General features: G+C 46.6%; 1 protein-coding gene across 5 annotated transcripts in view; it reads left to right on the forward strand.

The window, feature by feature from the left end:
• Positions 1-351: 351 nt before the first annotated feature.
• GNPTAB (N-acetylglucosamine-1-phosphate transferase subunits alpha and beta) overlaps positions 352-17,303 on the forward strand; it is a 145,446-nt gene continuing 128,494 nt past the window's right edge. For 3 of the 5 annotated variants that reach the window (XR_004540199.1, XR_004540200.1, XR_004540201.1), the window contains exons 1-3: positions 352-780; positions 10,616-10,701; positions 16,135-16,254. Coding sequence is in view for 2 of the 5 variants with exons in the window: in XM_033953309.1 (XP_033809200.1) it covers positions 652-780; positions 10,616-10,701; positions 16,135-16,254 (335 nt within the window). In the remaining 3 variants the exon portion in view is untranslated. The remainder of the gene's footprint in view (positions 781-10,615; positions 10,702-16,134; positions 16,255-17,303) is intronic. The other 2 variants (XM_033953309.1, XM_033953310.1) reach the window with 2 other exon arrangements.

Below are 17,303 nucleotides of genomic sequence, written 5' to 3' on the forward strand. Positions count from 1 at the left end.
ATTGAAAGACAAGGCAATTATCAATAGACAAAAAGGAATGCATTTGGAAATGCTGACAACCATTGAGGGTACATCCCAATGAAGTCTGAAGGTGGGTTGTGGTGAGATTGATATCATTGAGACACACTGGTCAGCATATAGGAAGCCATTCGGCGGCTCTCCTTCGTCTCATTAGAAAATTAATGAAGACCACTAGACTAGGCAGCTGCTGAAAGGAACAAACAAGTCCAACTTTTAACTGCAAGATGGGTGCATCATTTTTATCTGGAACTTGCTGTTGTTATTATGATATGTTTGTATGAATGTATATATGGGAACATTGAAACTCACGATGGGCAGAAATGACCCCTCCCTGGGCACAATCATAGAGCTGTTCAGTACACGAGCCTAATGGCGACCCACCCAGTGCTCTCCCAGACATCCAAAGGGCACTAGTCTCGCGCTGTTTGCCAAGAGGGCGACTGCCGGGCGCGGCCACGCCCCGATCCGGCAAGCCGCAGCCCAGCCATCTCCGGCTCCGGCGACGCCGTGTCGGGCGGAAGCGGGGGGGCAGGGCCTCAGCGCCGGTCGGGGTCCCGTGATCGGCTCGCGCCGCGGCCCCCAGGAGCCCGAGCCCGGCGGCGGGGGAGGCAAGGACATGCCCGGCGTGCCATGGTGCTGACCTCGGCGCTGAAGCTGCTGCAGAGACAGACCTACACGTGCCTGTCGCACCGACACGGCCTGTACCTGTGCTTCGGCGGCATGCTGCTCCTCATCGTGTCCGCGCTGCAGTTCGGAGAGGTCAGTGGGGGGAGGGGAAGTGGGGGGAGGGGAGGTGGGGGGTCCCTCGGAACCGCTGCCCTGCCCGGTGACTCCCTCGGGACTGCTCTGGCGGCCTCTCTGCCAGCGCGCTGTCGGAAACTTTGTTGCACCGCGCCCTCACTTCCCCCCTACCTGCTTCATAGTATCGAATTGCTTTCGGTGCTTCCTGATAACATTTGACACCAGATTTGCTTAGAATTCCCCTCGGTGGCTGGTTGGGCCTGTTTAGAGGCAGGTCCAAGTTTAGCATGTTAAGGAATTAAAATAATGGCTGATGATTTCTTTAGTACATAGGGGGTTGTACCCTTGACCCCCCCCCCAATGGTTTAGCAACCGCATGGAGTGGATGAGAAATCGTACTGGCCCCCTAGGCGCCTTCATCTCACAGGATGGAAGTAGCCCCGGCGTGAATAGCAGCCAACTTTCAAAAAATGATTTGAGGGTGCTAAACCCCTCCCTGGGCACAGTCTTAGAGTTTGTTCAATATTGGGGATGCTCAAGCACCTACAGAGCTGGCTCCTGTGTCTGCGGGAGTGTACCAGCCTAATGGTGACCCACCTACCCACCCAGTGTGCTCTAAGAGGTCCAAATACTACCACTTTCTGCCTTCAATAATTTAGTGCAGCTGCACTTGCTTGCTGCCCAAAAGACACGGGCAACTGTTCTTAGATGCTGCCATCAACAGGAGAGGGTAAAACGCGGACCTCATGTCTTTAAAAATCTGCTTACCTCGGGGGTCTGTGGGAGTTAAAGCGACCCCACGCTATGGCCGCTTTCTTTTTAAAGCCGTGCGGGATCTGTGGGACCCCCAGGTAGAGGGCATTTGGGACACAGAAAAGCTGGGCACAGCAAAAGGGAGAGCAAGGATGAGACCACAGGAAATTCATGCAATATTCAGCACCAGCAATCCCAACCACAAACAGAAAGAAACCAGCAAGGGTAGAAGTTAAAATGCGGACCCTATGGAATTAAAAGCACATGACCTTACAAAGAAAGTGGCTGTGGTGGGGGTCCCCAGGGATCCTCGTTTTTTAGCTTCCACAGACCTCACAAATCTTGCTCACTCTGCAGATCCTTGTTTTAACTTCCTGCTGAAGGGGTTAAGATGAGGATGCATGGGGTGAGCGGAATCTGTGTGGTCTGCGGGAGTTAAAAACAAGGATTCCATACCACGGCCGCTTTCTTTTTAAGATCATGTGGTAGTCATCTGCAAGGTCCGTGGTAAGAGAGGATAGCATAGCTGTTTTTAAGAAAGGTTTAGTCAAGTTCCTGGAGGAAAAGTCCATAGTCTTACTGAGAAAGACACAGGGGAAGCCACTGCTTGCCCTGTATCGGTAGCATGGAATATTGCTGCACCTTGGGTTTTGGCCAGGTACTGGTGACCTGGATTGGCCACTTGATGGACCATTGGTCTGACCCAGTAAGGCTATTCTTATGATCCTCATTTTACCAAGTCCCAAGGGAGGTTGCCTGGCTGGAACACTGAAATTTCTGTGGCCCTAGGGGATTCCCTCTCCCAGATCTATAGCTGTGTCCCTAGAAGGGGGGATAAGGTGAGCATCCATGTAGTAAATGGGATCCATAGGGTTTGTGTTTTTTTTTGGGGGGGGGGGTGCATTGAGGTCTGTCAGAGATAAACTGAAATCACAGACTGTAGCTGTCAAAAATTAGGTAAGCAGATTTTTAAGGATGTGCGGTTGAAATCCGCATTTTACCTTCTCCCGCCAGCAACTGACTGGGAAGCCTTCCTTCTGATGCATTCTGCCTGAAAGCATTGGAAGGAAGGATTTCGGGTCGGCCGCCGGCAGTGCCTAGGAACCGCTGCCCTCGGCCTTTGAAGTGAGAGACCTGATAATAGTTGTACTCATTTTCAAGGCCCACCACACCCCACCAGTTGAACTTGCAGGTGCTGTGCTACTCCAGTTGATAAGCCTTGAATTTTAAACATGTAGGACAGGGGTGTCAAAGTCCCTCTTCGAGGGCTGCAATCCATTTGGGTTTTCAGGATTTCCCCAATGAATATGCATGAGTTCTATTAGCATACAATGAAAGTGGTGCGTGCAAATAGATTTCATGCATATTCATTGGGAAAATCCTGAAAACCCGACTGGATTGCGGCCCTCAAGGAGGGACTTTGACACCCCTGTTTTAGGGCAACATAAAAAGAAACGGGGATGAGGAGAGAACTATGAAAATAAATTTCCCTAGAGCAGACATGGGCAACTCCAATACTCGAGGGCCAGAATCCAGTTGGGTTTTCAGGATTTCCCCAATGAATACGCATGAGATCTGTTGGCATGCACTGCTTTCATGCATATTCATTGGGGAAATCCTGAAAACCCGACTGGATTGCGGCCCTTGAGGAGAGACTTTGACACCCCTGATGTAGAACATAGGATAATTAAAGAATTCTACAATTTGACTTTTCAGTCCATAGTTACAGAAGGTGCCCATTCATGTTTCTGAAATAATCGATTTAGTATCATCCTTTTACACAAAAATTAAATATTTGGTATAAAAAAAAACGTATTTCAAAGAAACTGTATTCAATTACACTAAATATACTTAACATTTTATTAAACTTTGGGCTCCTTTTATCAAACCGTGCTAGCATCCTCCCCGCTACAGCACGCTCCTTTGTTACCTCAACAACTTCACACAAAGTTCTTAAGACTTTTTTGTTTTCACGGGAGCAATCTGGGGGCACTGAGCATCCCAATATTGAACAAGGGTCTTCGTTGTGTACAGCATAGGCATCTTGCATTATGTTTGGCACTCCAAATCACTTTGAAGTGTTGGTATCTAGGCGTGTTTCCATCACTGCACCATGCGATCAACATTACAGAGCAAAGGGCTGGTAGGGTGGGAAGCTCACAGTCCCTCCCCCCCCCCACCCCTGGAGTGTACTTTGCCAAGTGGCAGATCCTTTCCCTTCTGGGCTTTCATCCCCCTCCCCTGATTGGCTGACCCCCTTCCCCCCCCCCCCCCCCCCCCCCCCCCGTGAGGTGAGCCGTGGCCTAGTGGTAGAGCTGCTGCCTCCACACCCTGAAGTTGTGGGATCAATCCTTGTGACCCTGGGCACGTCACATAATCCTCTATTGCCCCAGGTATGAAATAAATGCCTGTATATATGTAAACCGCTTTGAAGATGTAAGCACAAAAAAAGCAGTATTCAAGTCCTATTCCCTTTTCTCCTACACTTTTCCCTGCGCATCACCAGAGCATATGGGGCTGACATCCTGTGCCTTGTTGCACACAGCCCCCTCTAGCCTCTTGATTAGATTTACAATGATTATTACATTACCAAACTCTCACACAGAGGAGCTCCTTTGCATCTCAAAGCATAGAGCAGTTCAGTCCTCCTCCTCCTCCAAAACCAGCCATTGTTTTGCTGATCTGTGGGTCTTCAATCCCCAGTTCCCCTCCCCCAGCTCTGGGCACAAAGGTTTACTAAACCTGGCCTGGTGATCTACAATCAGTTGGAATATTAGAATATTCAATGGCCACGCATTTGGTCTTGGAGAATGAGATGTACAATGTCTGCATCTATGAGACAAACTTGGTTTTTTCTGTTACATAGAGCATTTTGGACCCTGGTTCGTTTACAGAAGTTAGATAGCACTAAATCAAATAGAAGCTGGCACTGTCATCTTGAAGCTGGGACATTAGATCATTTATTATTCTATTGTCCAGAAATCAATATGGGGGTCAAATAAATAGTTTGTTAGATAATCCGGTGGCATTATCCTATGACACTATATTGTTTGGCATGCCAATGAGGGCTAAGAGCCAAATATCCTAATAATAATAAGCTTGTATTCATTATGACAGGGGTTGCCATACAACAGATTACAAATAATTGGAAAAATATAGGCTGAATTATAGTTTTTGGTGAAACTCTTTGTGTCACATATTTAAAATGGAAAGGATAATTGCCATGCAACAGGGATATTTTAAGAAATTTCAGGTTATTTGGGAGCCGTTAAGAAGATACTGTAAAGATTGAAATTAATGCATAGAATAAATATTAATTTTTTCTCTTTTGTTCATAAACATCCAGGGTGGGGTGGGGTGGAATATTTTATGATTTCTTTTGCTTAGGAATAATTGTTGGGTATAAGGGAGGGGGGATATTTGATACAAATTAGAATTTGATGCTATATTAAGTGATGTTAAAGTATAAAATTATTGTAATAAATGTTACACTTATTGTCAGTTTTAAAAATGATTAAAGATTAAAAAAAAAAAAAAAGCAAAACAATATTACATTACATTACATTAGAGATTTCTATTCCGCCAATGCCATGTGGTTCAAGGCGGATTGCAAAAGAATTGCAAAAAACGTATTACAAGAAGAAGATATCTGGTAATTTCTAGAGGAGATAAAGAGAGGATGAGGTTGCTTTGGGGAATTGGGAGTGGGAAGGAACTAGCGGTATTAAGTCGTTGGCAGGAATTTCTTGAAAAGTAGAGTCTTTACTTCTTTTCTAAGTGTTTTGTCATAATTAGTAGATTGGAGATTTGGTTGTCGAGTTTTGCTGCTTGTGTGGCTAGGAGGCCATCATATAGTTTTTCCCGTTTGACTTGAATATAAATGAGACAAATTAGCATCCCTTGGGGACCTCATTTATGCAAATTAATATCATGCTTATTTATTGTGGATATCCTGAAAAGCTGGATCTACCGTGTTTCCCCGAAAATAAGACCTATTCTAACAATAAGCCCTAGCATAATTTTTAAATAATAGCACCACAAATAAGCCCTATTTAAGATCGAGCCCCAAAGCCCCTCCCGAATGTCCCTGACACTCCCTGACTCCATCCCTGACACTAGTGCTACCCGATTCAATAAAAAAATTGGACTTGTCAATTCAGTGACCCCTCCCCCCACCTCCGCTCTGAGACCTCCAAAAAGAGCAGTGGCGGCAGCGCTCTGAACGAGTTGCTCTGTGGTCTTTCCCACTGGGGCTGGGCTTTCCCTCTGCAGCTTCTTTCTATCCCTCCCTCCCATCCTTCTGTGCAGCAGAACCCTACTGACCCTCCCACCTTGAGACTGACATACCTCCGCTTCGAGGCCTCCAAAACCAGCAGTGGCAGCAGTGCCCTGAATGGGCTGTTTCGCGAGCTTCCCCGCCGGGGCCTTCCCTCTGCCGTATCACTGTTCAGACCGTTGCCGTTGCTTTAGAAGTCCTCGAAGCAGAGGTATGTCAGTCTCTCTGTGGGAAGGTCGGTGGGGTTCTGCTGCATAGGGGGATGGGAGGGAGGGTAAAAAGATGCTACACAAGGGGATGGGTGAGAGGGGAGGAAAGATGCTGCATATGGGCGGGCTTTTAGATGGGTTTAAATTTTGATTATGAGCCCCATAGTGCAGCTGATGGAAAAGCTTAATAACCCCGCTGAAATAGACAGTTACATATCTAAGTGAGTGTGCTAAATAGACTTTGGGAAAGCTTACACTAGCAGTAACTTCATGATTCTTGAATCTTTATTGTATGTTTCCAAATCTTGATCAAAGTGGTATTATTTGAATACAGGTACAATGAGTTCTGACCTCAAAGATCTCATAACCTAAGTTGAAAGCTGAGGCAGAGGAAGATAAGGTGGCTTAAGTGTGTTGGAGGAACTGGGATTTGGACCTATATTTCTCTGGTTCTTAGCACACTGCTATAACCAGTAGGCTGCTTGCTTCCCAGGATGTTTGTGGCATTTTCTACTACTACTATGTATAATTCCTACAGCGCTGAAAGGTATACACAGCTTTGTACATTTAACTGTCCCTGCTCAGAAGAGCTTACAATCTAATATGGACAGTCATACAGGACATATAGGGTTGGGGAGTTTCTTGCAGAGAGAATGATAGGATGGACATACCGTATATACTCGAATATAACTTGAGACCCCCATTTTTCTCAAAAAGGAGGAAAAATGGGTGACTCTAATATAAGATGGGGGCTTAATATTCAAGTGCCCTGTCTGCACCCAGCGCCCCCTCCCTCACTCCCCTGCCAGGCTCAGCACCCAGCCCTCCTCACTCCCTCCTGTCTAGTATTCCTCGATCCCCTGACACCCCCCCCAACATCCACGTTTGGCATGAAGGATGCCTACTCCCTCCTGCTGCTGGGCTCCCTCAATCCCCCGACACCCCACCACCCCACTCCAACACTGAAATCCCCCATACTTTTAGAAGAAGACTGGCAAAAGGAACGCCCAGTCCTTCTTGTTGTCAGGCCCGCCTTGTCCAAAATGGTGGGCCCTTCCCTTCTTGTGCATCCTGGAATGCAATGGGGAGGGGCCTAAGATCCTGACTGGCTTGGGTACCTAAGGCCCATGGGATGGACCTTAGGTACCTGGGCCAATCAGTGCCTTAGGCCTCCTTCCCCTTGTGTCCTGTGATGCCCTGGGAGGAGCCTAAAACTCCAATTGGCTATATACCAAAGGCCACGAATGGGTGTCGGGGAGGGGGGGGCTCTCCTGCCGCAACCGGCTCAGCTGATCGTGGCAGGGGTATTTTCCCTCCAGCTGAGCTGGCAAGACTCCCCGAAGCCGAGGATCTGAGGAGTTCTGCCGGCTCAGCCGATTGGGGATTCCCGTGTTGTGATCAGCTCAGCCAAATGCGTCTACTTTTCCCAATTGAAATGTAGGTCAGCATTTTGCAGGTCTAAATTCAAGCGTCTGTTGCGGTTTTAGGGAGATGTGTAGGGACCCTTAGACTCGCCCAAGACCACTTCCGGGCAAGCCCATGCCCATGCCTTGGGCAAGCTTAAGTGTTCCTACGTATCTCCCTTGATCCGCAACAAATGCATACAGTCTACTATACAATGTTTGATCAACAAACACAAGTGTAGAAGGACAATATAATACAAAATACAATACCCTTCTACTGGAAAAAGAGGACGAAGTGAAAGTGAATATCAAAATCCCTGTCGGTGCAAGGGCTTCAAAAACATCTTAGCCAAACCAATGTAAAGGAAAAAGCCTCAGAGCCCCTCCCCCCCACACACACCACACCTTGTTGAGTGAAAAAAATATGGGAAAATTTACCAGGGGTGAATCTCATCATTGGCATAAAAAAACCTTTCACATTGGGAGATGTTAAAGCCTTAAGCAATGCAGGGAAGACACAGATTTTATACTCATTCTTTATTCAAATAATCATGATGAAAAATAGACTTATTCCACTGATAGTAGGTATGTAGAGCAAGTGTCACATTGACGCAGTGCCCAGTGTTTTGCCGGAAACGGCTGTTTCAGGATGTGCCGGCTCCTGTCTTCCAGCAGCTGGTGTTCAACGTGTCTCGGATAAGTATATTTTTCATCATGATTATTGGCATGAAGGAGAGTGTTTGAGTATAAAATCTGTGTCTTCCTGCATTGCTTAAGGCTTTTAACATCTCTCAATGTGAAAGGTTTTTTGTTTGTTTTGTGTTTTTTTTTTTTTCACAAAGTTACATACAAAGAAAATGCTACAGTCTGAACACGTACATAATCTATACAAAACTAAAGATAAGATAGTCATCCGCGGGGTTTCTGCACGGAGACTAAAGAACTCAGCAAGACAAGTCAAAAACCAACCCACCCTCCCCAGCACTCCAGTGTCAAAATGCCAAAAAAAGCAAAAATTCAACAAGGCACTTCGGGCTCCATGGGACACACTATCCTAAACAGGAGCCCAAATGGCCCTGTCTCTCTCCCTGGCTCCCAGTTTTTGTTTGTCTGTCTCTCTGCCTGGCTCCCTGTCTTTATTTCTGTCTGTCTTTATTTCTGTCTGTCTCTCTGCCTGGCCCCCTGTCTCTCTCCCTGGCCCCCAGTTTTTGTTTGTCTGTCCTTTCTGCCTGGCACCCTGTCTTTATTTCTGTCTGTCTCTTTGCCTGGCCCCCTGTCTCTCTCCCTGGCTCCCTGTTTTTCTTTCTGTTTGTCTCTCTGCCTAGCTCTCTGTTTTTCTTTCGGTCTGTCTCTGTCTTTCTGCCTGACCCCCTGTCTTTCTTTTTGTCTGTCTCTTTGCCTGGCCCCCTGCCCGTATTTCTGTGTCTCTTCTGGCCCCCTTCTGTCTGTCTGCCTGCCAGCACACCCCTCCCTCCAAAGCAGCCCCCTTTCCCTCTCTCCCTCCACTTCCCTGAGCAGTACTATTTTTTTTTTTTATCAGCATGGTTAGTTTTTACCTTATAACAGCCGCTGCACACCCTCCTGCCGTTCTTCTAAGCAACCTAAAATATGGCATATTTTATATAGTCTTTATTCCAGTATACAGTATATCTGTAGTTAGTAGTAAAGCAAGTGAAAAATACTGGATATAAATTGTAACTTCCCAAACTCGTGAATAAGTAAATGAAAAAGCCTCAGCCCCACCAATCCACCGCTGTATTGTCTTATTACTGCGGGAAGAAATTACGTGGTGCAAATCATCACTGGCGATTTCATTCTTCCATTTTTTCTTTTTTGTTAGTAATTTTTCATAAATAATGTATTTAAATAAATAAATTAGTATAAATAGTGTGCCTTGCAAGTAGTAAGTAAATAGATTCTGTGCACTTATCTTATGCCAGCTGAACCCTGGGAACATGACCCGACATGTTTCACATCATCTGTGCTGTATCAAGGGTCCCCCTAAACAATAACAGGAAAGCGACGTTAGTGTATATTTTATAACATCATCCCACCCGTTAAATTTTGTGGATAATAACCGCCCAACCTTAAAATCGAATTTCTTACTGGGTCGCCTATGTCATCCGACTCTGCCTATTTTGCAAAAGAGCAAGATGGCGTCGGCGTGTGCCCCGGCGTTTATATAGTAACCTCCCATTCAGATCTATAGTTCCTCCCCATAAGCCCTATTGGTCAGGACCTGTCAAATCAATGAAGACCATTCCAACTCTCAATTAAGCCCGTAAGGCTCTACTGTATTAAGAAAAAAGATGTGTCTCTGTTCACGTTCATTAAGCTTAACCGCCATCCCTCCCAACAACCTTCTCGATGACACGCCATCTCATATCTTCAACCTTATGGTTATGAGCTAGCCAGTGGTCAACCAAAGGGGCTATTACAACCCTATTCAAAATCCGAGAATAGATTCTAAGCAAAGCAAAGCAACACCGTGAGGTGTCAAGTAGAATACTGCCACAGAAGCACATCTCATGGCTCCAGGAATCATAAAATTTCAAGAGCGCATGCGCGCTCTAGGGTTTTATTTTTATAGATAGACACACACATCATATCAGTTATAACCAGTATATGGCGGTGACGGGGCGGTGAAGGGAACGGCGGTGGTGCAGAGGATGGTGGGCCGGGGACGGGGCGGTGACGGGGACAGATTTTTTCCCGTGTCATTCTCTACTTTATAGCTTAGTTTAATCGCGGTATTTTGAATCAGTTCAATTTGACGTGTCCTAAAATGTCACCGACAAATTATTACTAATAATTTCTTTAGTGCTAGTAGACATGCGTAGTGCTATATACATAACATGCAGGTACTTTCTCTGTCCTTAGTGGGCTCACTAACCCCCTGTTTTACTAAGATTTAGCGCGCACTAACGGGTCCATAGAATATAATGGACGCGTTAGCGCGTGCTTAGTTGGCTAGGACCCCTAAGTTTTTGTATCCGGGGTCAACTGAGGGTTAAGTGATTTGCCCAAGGTCACAAGGAGCTGCAGTGGTAATTGAACCCAGTTCATCAGGGTCAAAGCCTGCTCCATTAATCAGTAGGCTAGTCCTCTGCCAATCTTTTGCTTTCATAATGCAGAATAAAATCTGCCTTTTTAAAAAATTAAGGAATGATGCCAGGTGGGCTCTTGATTTTTATGTTTTCCTTCTTTTGCAGGTTGTCTTGGAGTGGAGCCGAGATCAGTATCATGTCCTCTTTGACTCCTACAGAGATAATATTGCTGGCAAGTCCTTCCAGTCTCGGTGAGCTCGTTTTAGGAGTTTTTGGCAGAGACCTTTGTTGACTTTCACTGTCCCTTGGTTTTGTGCTTTAATGGGTTGATGAAAGCATTTTTTACTTTGATGGAAATATTTTTTTTTTAAATGCACACAGTGGGCCAGATTCTCAAAACTTTTAATGCCGTCGCTAAACTAGTTTCTAACAGTTTAAGCCTGCATGCATTTTATCAGCGGATTATCAAAATGGCTTATCTTGGTCTTTAGTGAGCTTTCTAGCAGTCTCCGACACTGCCATGCAAATGGGCTCTTCAGTATTGAAATGAGCATTCCGGAGGATTCTTAAAAATCGCCGAGCCATTCTCCAAAAGCGGTGTCAGCTTTTGGCGACAAAAATCAGTGACTGGCCCAAAGATGCCACCCACCCAGCACCCCCCAACTCCCCTTGGAAGCGAGAGAGTTGCCCACACTCTCCCACGCCATGCAACCCCTTCCCCGTGCCTCCGATGATCCCCCTTACCTTATTTTCAGATGGCTGGCTGGAGGGATGCCTACTCCCTCTGGCCAGCTTGAGAAGGGACCTAAGGCTCTGATTGGCCCAGATTGTTTAAGGCTCCTCCTATGGGTGGGACCTTATGCATCTTGGCCAATCTGTCTTAGTCTCCTCCCTGGTGCAGCCGGGGAGGGGCCTAAGGCTCTGATTGGCCTAGATGCATAAGGCCCCACCCATAGGAAAGGCCTTAAACAACCTGGGCCAATCAGTCCCTCAGGCCCAGGATGCACTGGGGAGAAGGCCCACTATTTTGACGAGGCGGGCCAGCTGGCCAGAGGGAGTAGGCATCCCTCCGGCCAGCCATCTAACCAAGTGAAGGGGGGAGAGGACAGGGGTCTTCGGAGGCATGGGAAGGTGGTGTTGCGTGGCAGAAGGAGAGTGTGGGCATCTCTTCTGCTGCCGAGGGGGGTTGGTGGAGTTCTTGGCAGCGGGAGAGATTGGGCACCTCTCGCACTGTGGGGGAAGGGGTGGTGTTGGGTGGCAGCAGGAGTAGTGGGCATCTCTCCTGCTGTCTGGTGGAGGCTTACTTGTTGCGACGGCTTGAGTTTTTTTTTTTTTGCGTTTATTCTGCACAAGTGCCTATCGATATCACCAGTGATGGGCACATGCAAACTTAGCAAATTTTTGTTACTCCTCCGCCAACCTCATTTGCATGAGCGTTTTTTGGCAAATGACTTGCTTTTTAAAAATCAGTATTATAACGGCTGCAACAGTGGCTCATTGTTTTTTTACGCTGAATTTTGAGAATCTAGCCCAATGTGTTTTTTTTTAATACTGTGCACAGTTCCAGAAGCAAAGATTATAGTAAACCCAGTGCACATGAGCAGCTTATGCTGGGGCCTGATAAGATCATTTTCTGAACGTAAGGAGAAAGGTTCCTGCTGATAGCATATGACCAGAATGGGGTTATATTTTGTCATCGATTGTATCTGGATGCAGTGTGATGATGACAGATTGTTAACCAAAGGAAGAGAGAGAAATTACTTTAGTTGGGTCATGCGCTGATGGCTGATTTCATAGCTTCTAAAGTGAGCTTGGTACAAAACTTTGGCACTTTGATTTAGTTAGCAACGAGTGAAAAGGATTAGGTCCCAATCGAGCGTGCAAATTACTTCTGACTGCTGCATTAATAAAGTGTAAGTTGGCAGAAAAAACTGTGTACACTGAGGCAGTGCTCTGCGGCTTAGTTGGTGTGTGAGTGACGTTTGTCCCACAGTGTCACCGTATCTTAACCTAGAAGGCTCCCCCCACCCCCACGGTTTCTAGTGTACCTTCTTTCCTTCTTGAACTCCAGGACTTTCTCTACCCAGCTTAAAAACCTGAAAGGTAGCAACAAGTGGGTACCGTATATACTCGAATATAAACTGGGAATTTTGGGCCCAAAAATGGGGGTCCCAGTTTATATTCGAGTCATCCCCTAGTGACCACCCGAAATCCTCCCGAACTTCCTGCAGGCCTGCCTTAGGCCGAGATAGGAGGGATCCCTCCCGTCTTCTGCCCCAGCCGACACTAATAATTACCACCCTCCCTCGCATACCTGTACCCTGGTGGTCCAGCGTGTATCCCGCGATGAAATCCTCCTTTGTAAAGGTAGTAGCCAGCGGTGCACCTGGGCTGGCATGCAAGAGCAAGATTTTTGTGCTGCCGGCTGGCCCTGCACCGCTCCTTGATAGGCTGCTGCAAGTTTTCGCGGGATTCGTGGTTCTCATGGCAGCCTATCAAGGAGTGGTGCAGGGCCGGCCGGCAGCATGAAAAGCTCACTCCTGCGTGCTGGCCTGGGTGCACTGCTGGCTACTACCTTAACAAAGGAGGATTTCAGCGCGGGATACACGCTGGACCACCAGGGAACAGGTAAACGAGGGAGGGAAGGAGAGAGGGTGGTAATTATTAGTGTCAGCTGGGGCAGGAGACAGGAGGGATCCCTCCTGTCCCACCCTACCACTAGGTGGTTTAAGTTAAGGTAAAGGGTTAATCTGCTGGCTGGGTTACAAGGCAGAAGGGAGTACGGGACAATCAAGCCATTGTGACATTACTGATGAGGCTGGCTCTTTTTACGGAGAAGAGGGTACAAAGAAGGAAGGTGGGACAGTGTTCAGAGCCTGGCAGGGAGGGGGGCCTGGTTCACAGAGTGCAGGCAGGGAGAGAAGGGGGCTGGGTGCAGAACTTGGCAGGGAAAGGGGCTGAGTAAAGATCCTGGCAGGGCAGGGCACTTGAATATTAAGCTGCTCAACTTATATTCGAGTCAACCATTTTTCCCCCCCCCCCCCCCCTCCTTTTTGGTGAAAAATGGGGGTCTCGACTTATATTTGGATCAACTTATATTCAAGTATTGTCACCGGCAGCCTCAGGGCAATGGGTCCTTGGGCACCAGTAACAAAAGAAAACTCTTGTGAGCCGCTACAGGCTGCACAAGGAAAGAAAAAAGGTCACCAAAAGAGAACACAACACCAGGTAAGTATATTGCATCACGCAAGGTCTGGGTTTATTCACAAAAGAAAACATTCAAACCAGCCTGCTTGCCTAAAGGTCAACAGTTCCACATTGGAGGAAAGAAAATCAGTGTTGTCAGGATGATCAACAATATAAAGTGTAGTCCAAAGCAAACAAACTGTAATTCCAATCAGTCTCTGGATTAGTGCTAGCCAATAAAGTTCCAAAAAATCATAATTCAGGCTTTTCAAAGCTGGCTCTCCAGCTGATTAATGGTTCAAACTTTCAAATATTTCAACAGTGTTTTGGGCTGATATCACTACCTCAGCCTGCACTAGTGCTACGGCACTAGGCCCCAGCATCTGACTTGCTGGCCACGGAATGTGTATGAGAGAAATTTGCATGTACTGCCTCCATTGTATGCAAATAGATCTCATGCATATTCATTGTGGCGATTCCGAAAACCTGAAAGGAATATGGCTCTCTAGGACTGAGCTTGGGAATCTCTGGTTTGTAGCTAGACCATTTCATTCTCAAGCGCACATGACCATCCTTTTTGTTGAAAATGAAATAGGTGTGAAAGAAAGGCGGGTGGAAGGGAAGGCTGTTTAAAGGCTAAGCTTGTGGAAATAGACAAGAATTGAGGGAATGTGTGACGCAGAGGATCTCAAAGTCCCTCCTCGAGGGCCGTAATCCAGTCGGGTTTTCAGGATTTCCCCAATGAATATGCATTGAAAGCAGTGCATGCACATAGATCTCATGTATATTCATTGGGGAAATCCTGAAAACCCGACTGGATTCTGGCCCTCGAGGACCGGAGTTGCCCATCCCTGACATAGACACTCTAATCCAGGGGTCTCAAAGTCCCTCCTTGAGGGCCGCAACCAAGTCGGGTTTTCAGGATTTCCCCAATGAATATGCATTGAAAGCAGTGCATGCACATAGATCTCATGCATATTCATTGGGGAAATCCTGACTGGATTGCGGCCCTCAAGGAGGGACTTTGAGATCCCTGAGCTACAGCCTCAGCACCTTGAGGTTGAGAATTCAAATCCCTCGCTGCTCCTTGTGACCCTGGGCAAGTCACTTAATCCCCAAAAATCTTCTATACAGAAATGAGAAAGAAAATCAAATCCAACTCCTATAACTTTCTCAGTTATATTCAAGAAATAATTTACTTATGCCACAATTTCATTGAAAGTTTCATGCACTTCAATTATGAATGAGGGGAGAGCCTCAGAACCCCGTGCGTAATAATGTCAATTACTGCACTAGAAAGGGAAAAGATCTTCACCGGCTCTTGACCCCCCTCCTACAGTAAATGTGTCAAAATGGTGTCCGAAAAGTCAAAACTACTTAGCTTGTAGGTAGAATGTTCAATGGTATTGAAAATGTGTTTTGTCTCTGCCAGTCCTAGCCGACGGAAATTAGGCTAGCTGCCGTTTCGCTAGACAAGCTGCGTCAGGGCTCCGGACAGCATAGCAGCGTGCTGATTCACACGCTTGCTCAGACAGAGACCTTTTCCCTTTCTTATGTTCTAGTGCAGTAATTGACATTATTACGCACGGGGTTCCGAGGTTCTCCCCTCATTCATAATTGATGAGCATGAAACTTTCAATGAAATTGTGGCATAAGTAAATTATTTCTTGAATATAAGTGATAAAGTTATAGGAGTTGCAAGTCACTTAATCCCCCCCCCCCCATTGCCCCAGGTACACTAGATAGTTTGAGCCCATCGGGACAGACAAGGAAATATGATAAAGTACGTGAATGTAAAACCACAGGATATAAGTAGTGTATAAACAACTGAGCGCAACGCAGAGGCGTGCGCCAAAGAATATGACTGTTTTAAAGGGCTCTGACGGAGGGTGGGGGGGGGAACCCCCCCACTTTACTTTATACAGATCGCGCCGCGTTGTGGGGGGTTGTAACCCCCACATTTTACTGAAAACTTCACTTTTTCCCTAAAAAACAGGGAAACAGTTAAGCTTCTAGTACAAGCCCCTAAAGCCCCCAACAACACCGCTGCGATCTGTATTAAGTAAAGTGGGGGGGGGGGTTCCCCAACAAAACCCCCCTTCGGAGCCCCTAAAAACACTCTATTTCTTCAGCACGCGCTTCCGTCTTGCACTCAGTTGTCGGCGCGCGCCTTTGTCTTCGGCGGTTTTGTCTATGAACCGTGCTGAACCTGCCTGAATCAGCCATGAAAATCTGCCAAAGGTAGTTAACAAATTCACCCCCTATTTACAAAGCTGCTTTAACTGTTTTAAGTGGAAAATGCACATTGGGAATTCCTGGGGTCTACAGTAACTTACCACAGGGTTTTTTTATGCATTTGTTTAGAAGGTGCCCTTGTAAATGGAGTGCTTAGTATCCCTTTCATCTGACACACAAAGGTGCAAGGGTGTAGTGTACGTGAATGAATGTTTACTGTGCCGGTCAAGGTGACAGCTTTTTTTCTTCTGGCTTCACCACAGGCTGTGTCTGCCCATGCCCATCGATGTGGTGTACACTTGGGTGAATGGCACCGATCCCGACCTGATGAAAGAACTACGACTGGTTCGGGAGCAGATGAAGGAGGAACAGAGGATAATGAGGTAAAGGAGTAATACCAGATCCCTGGTAAATGCCCACTAATTCCAGCTTACTGCTGTTCTGTGAAATCGTGTTTTAATGTGCGACACTATTAGTTATTGGGGACATTTTAAAAAATAAAGCTGATAGTTTTAGGAGATCTCTCTTGCCTTTTTTGTCTCTTGTCTGTGCCCACAATTTTAGTTATGACCGAAGAGGCAGTCAAGAAAACTTCATTGAACACGGGCTGCCCTCAGCAAACTGCAGTTATCAAATTGTGCAGGACTGCCCTAGTCAGGATTCATTATGAGCTTCCAGTTTGGGGTTTTGTTGGGGTCTTTCTTTTTGAGGAGAGGATGGTGGTTGCTGTCCTTGAGAATATGGCAGATAAAGATCTGCCGAATGAGCACATATTTATGTCAAGTTTGGATTGCAATAGCTGTTTGTACACGAGAGAATCACATGGAGATTTTATCGCCTAATCACTAACCAACTCATTATCTGCAAAGTGTTCTTGAAGAGGCAGCTAGTGGACAGAGCAATGGGCTAAAAACCGAGAAAGCTAGGGTTCAAATCTCGTTTCTCATGATGGTGGGAAGGCAAATACCATGTTTCCCCGAAAATAAGACAGTGTCATATTAATTTTGGGTCCAAAAAACGTATTAGGACTTATTTTGGGGGGGATGTCTTATTTTTTTCATGTACAACAATCATCTCTCCCTTCCTCTCCTTCACCCCATTTCGTCCTCTTTCTTTCTCCCTCCCCCCTCCCAATGTGCAGCATCTTTCCTCCCCTCTCACCTATTACCTTGTGCAGCATCTTTCTATCCCTCCCTCCCTCCCCTGTGCAGCAGAGCCCCGCCGACCCTCCCACTGTGAGCCTGACATTCCTCCATTCTGAGGCCTTCTAAAGCAGCAGGGGTGGTGGTTGCTGAATCGATGAGTCCAATTTTTTCAGCAAATCAGGCAGCACTAGTGTCAGGGATGGAGTTTGGGAGTGAGGGGGGCTTTAGGGGGGGGGGGGGGTCGATTTTTGGAGTACGGCTTATATTAGGAGCATCTTTAAATATCA

Source organism: Geotrypetes seraphini, chromosome 7, assembly GCF_902459505.1.
Source record: "Geotrypetes seraphini chromosome 7, aGeoSer1.1, whole genome shotgun sequence".
Taxonomy (NCBI): domain Eukaryota; kingdom Metazoa; phylum Chordata; class Amphibia; order Gymnophiona; family Dermophiidae; genus Geotrypetes; species Geotrypetes seraphini.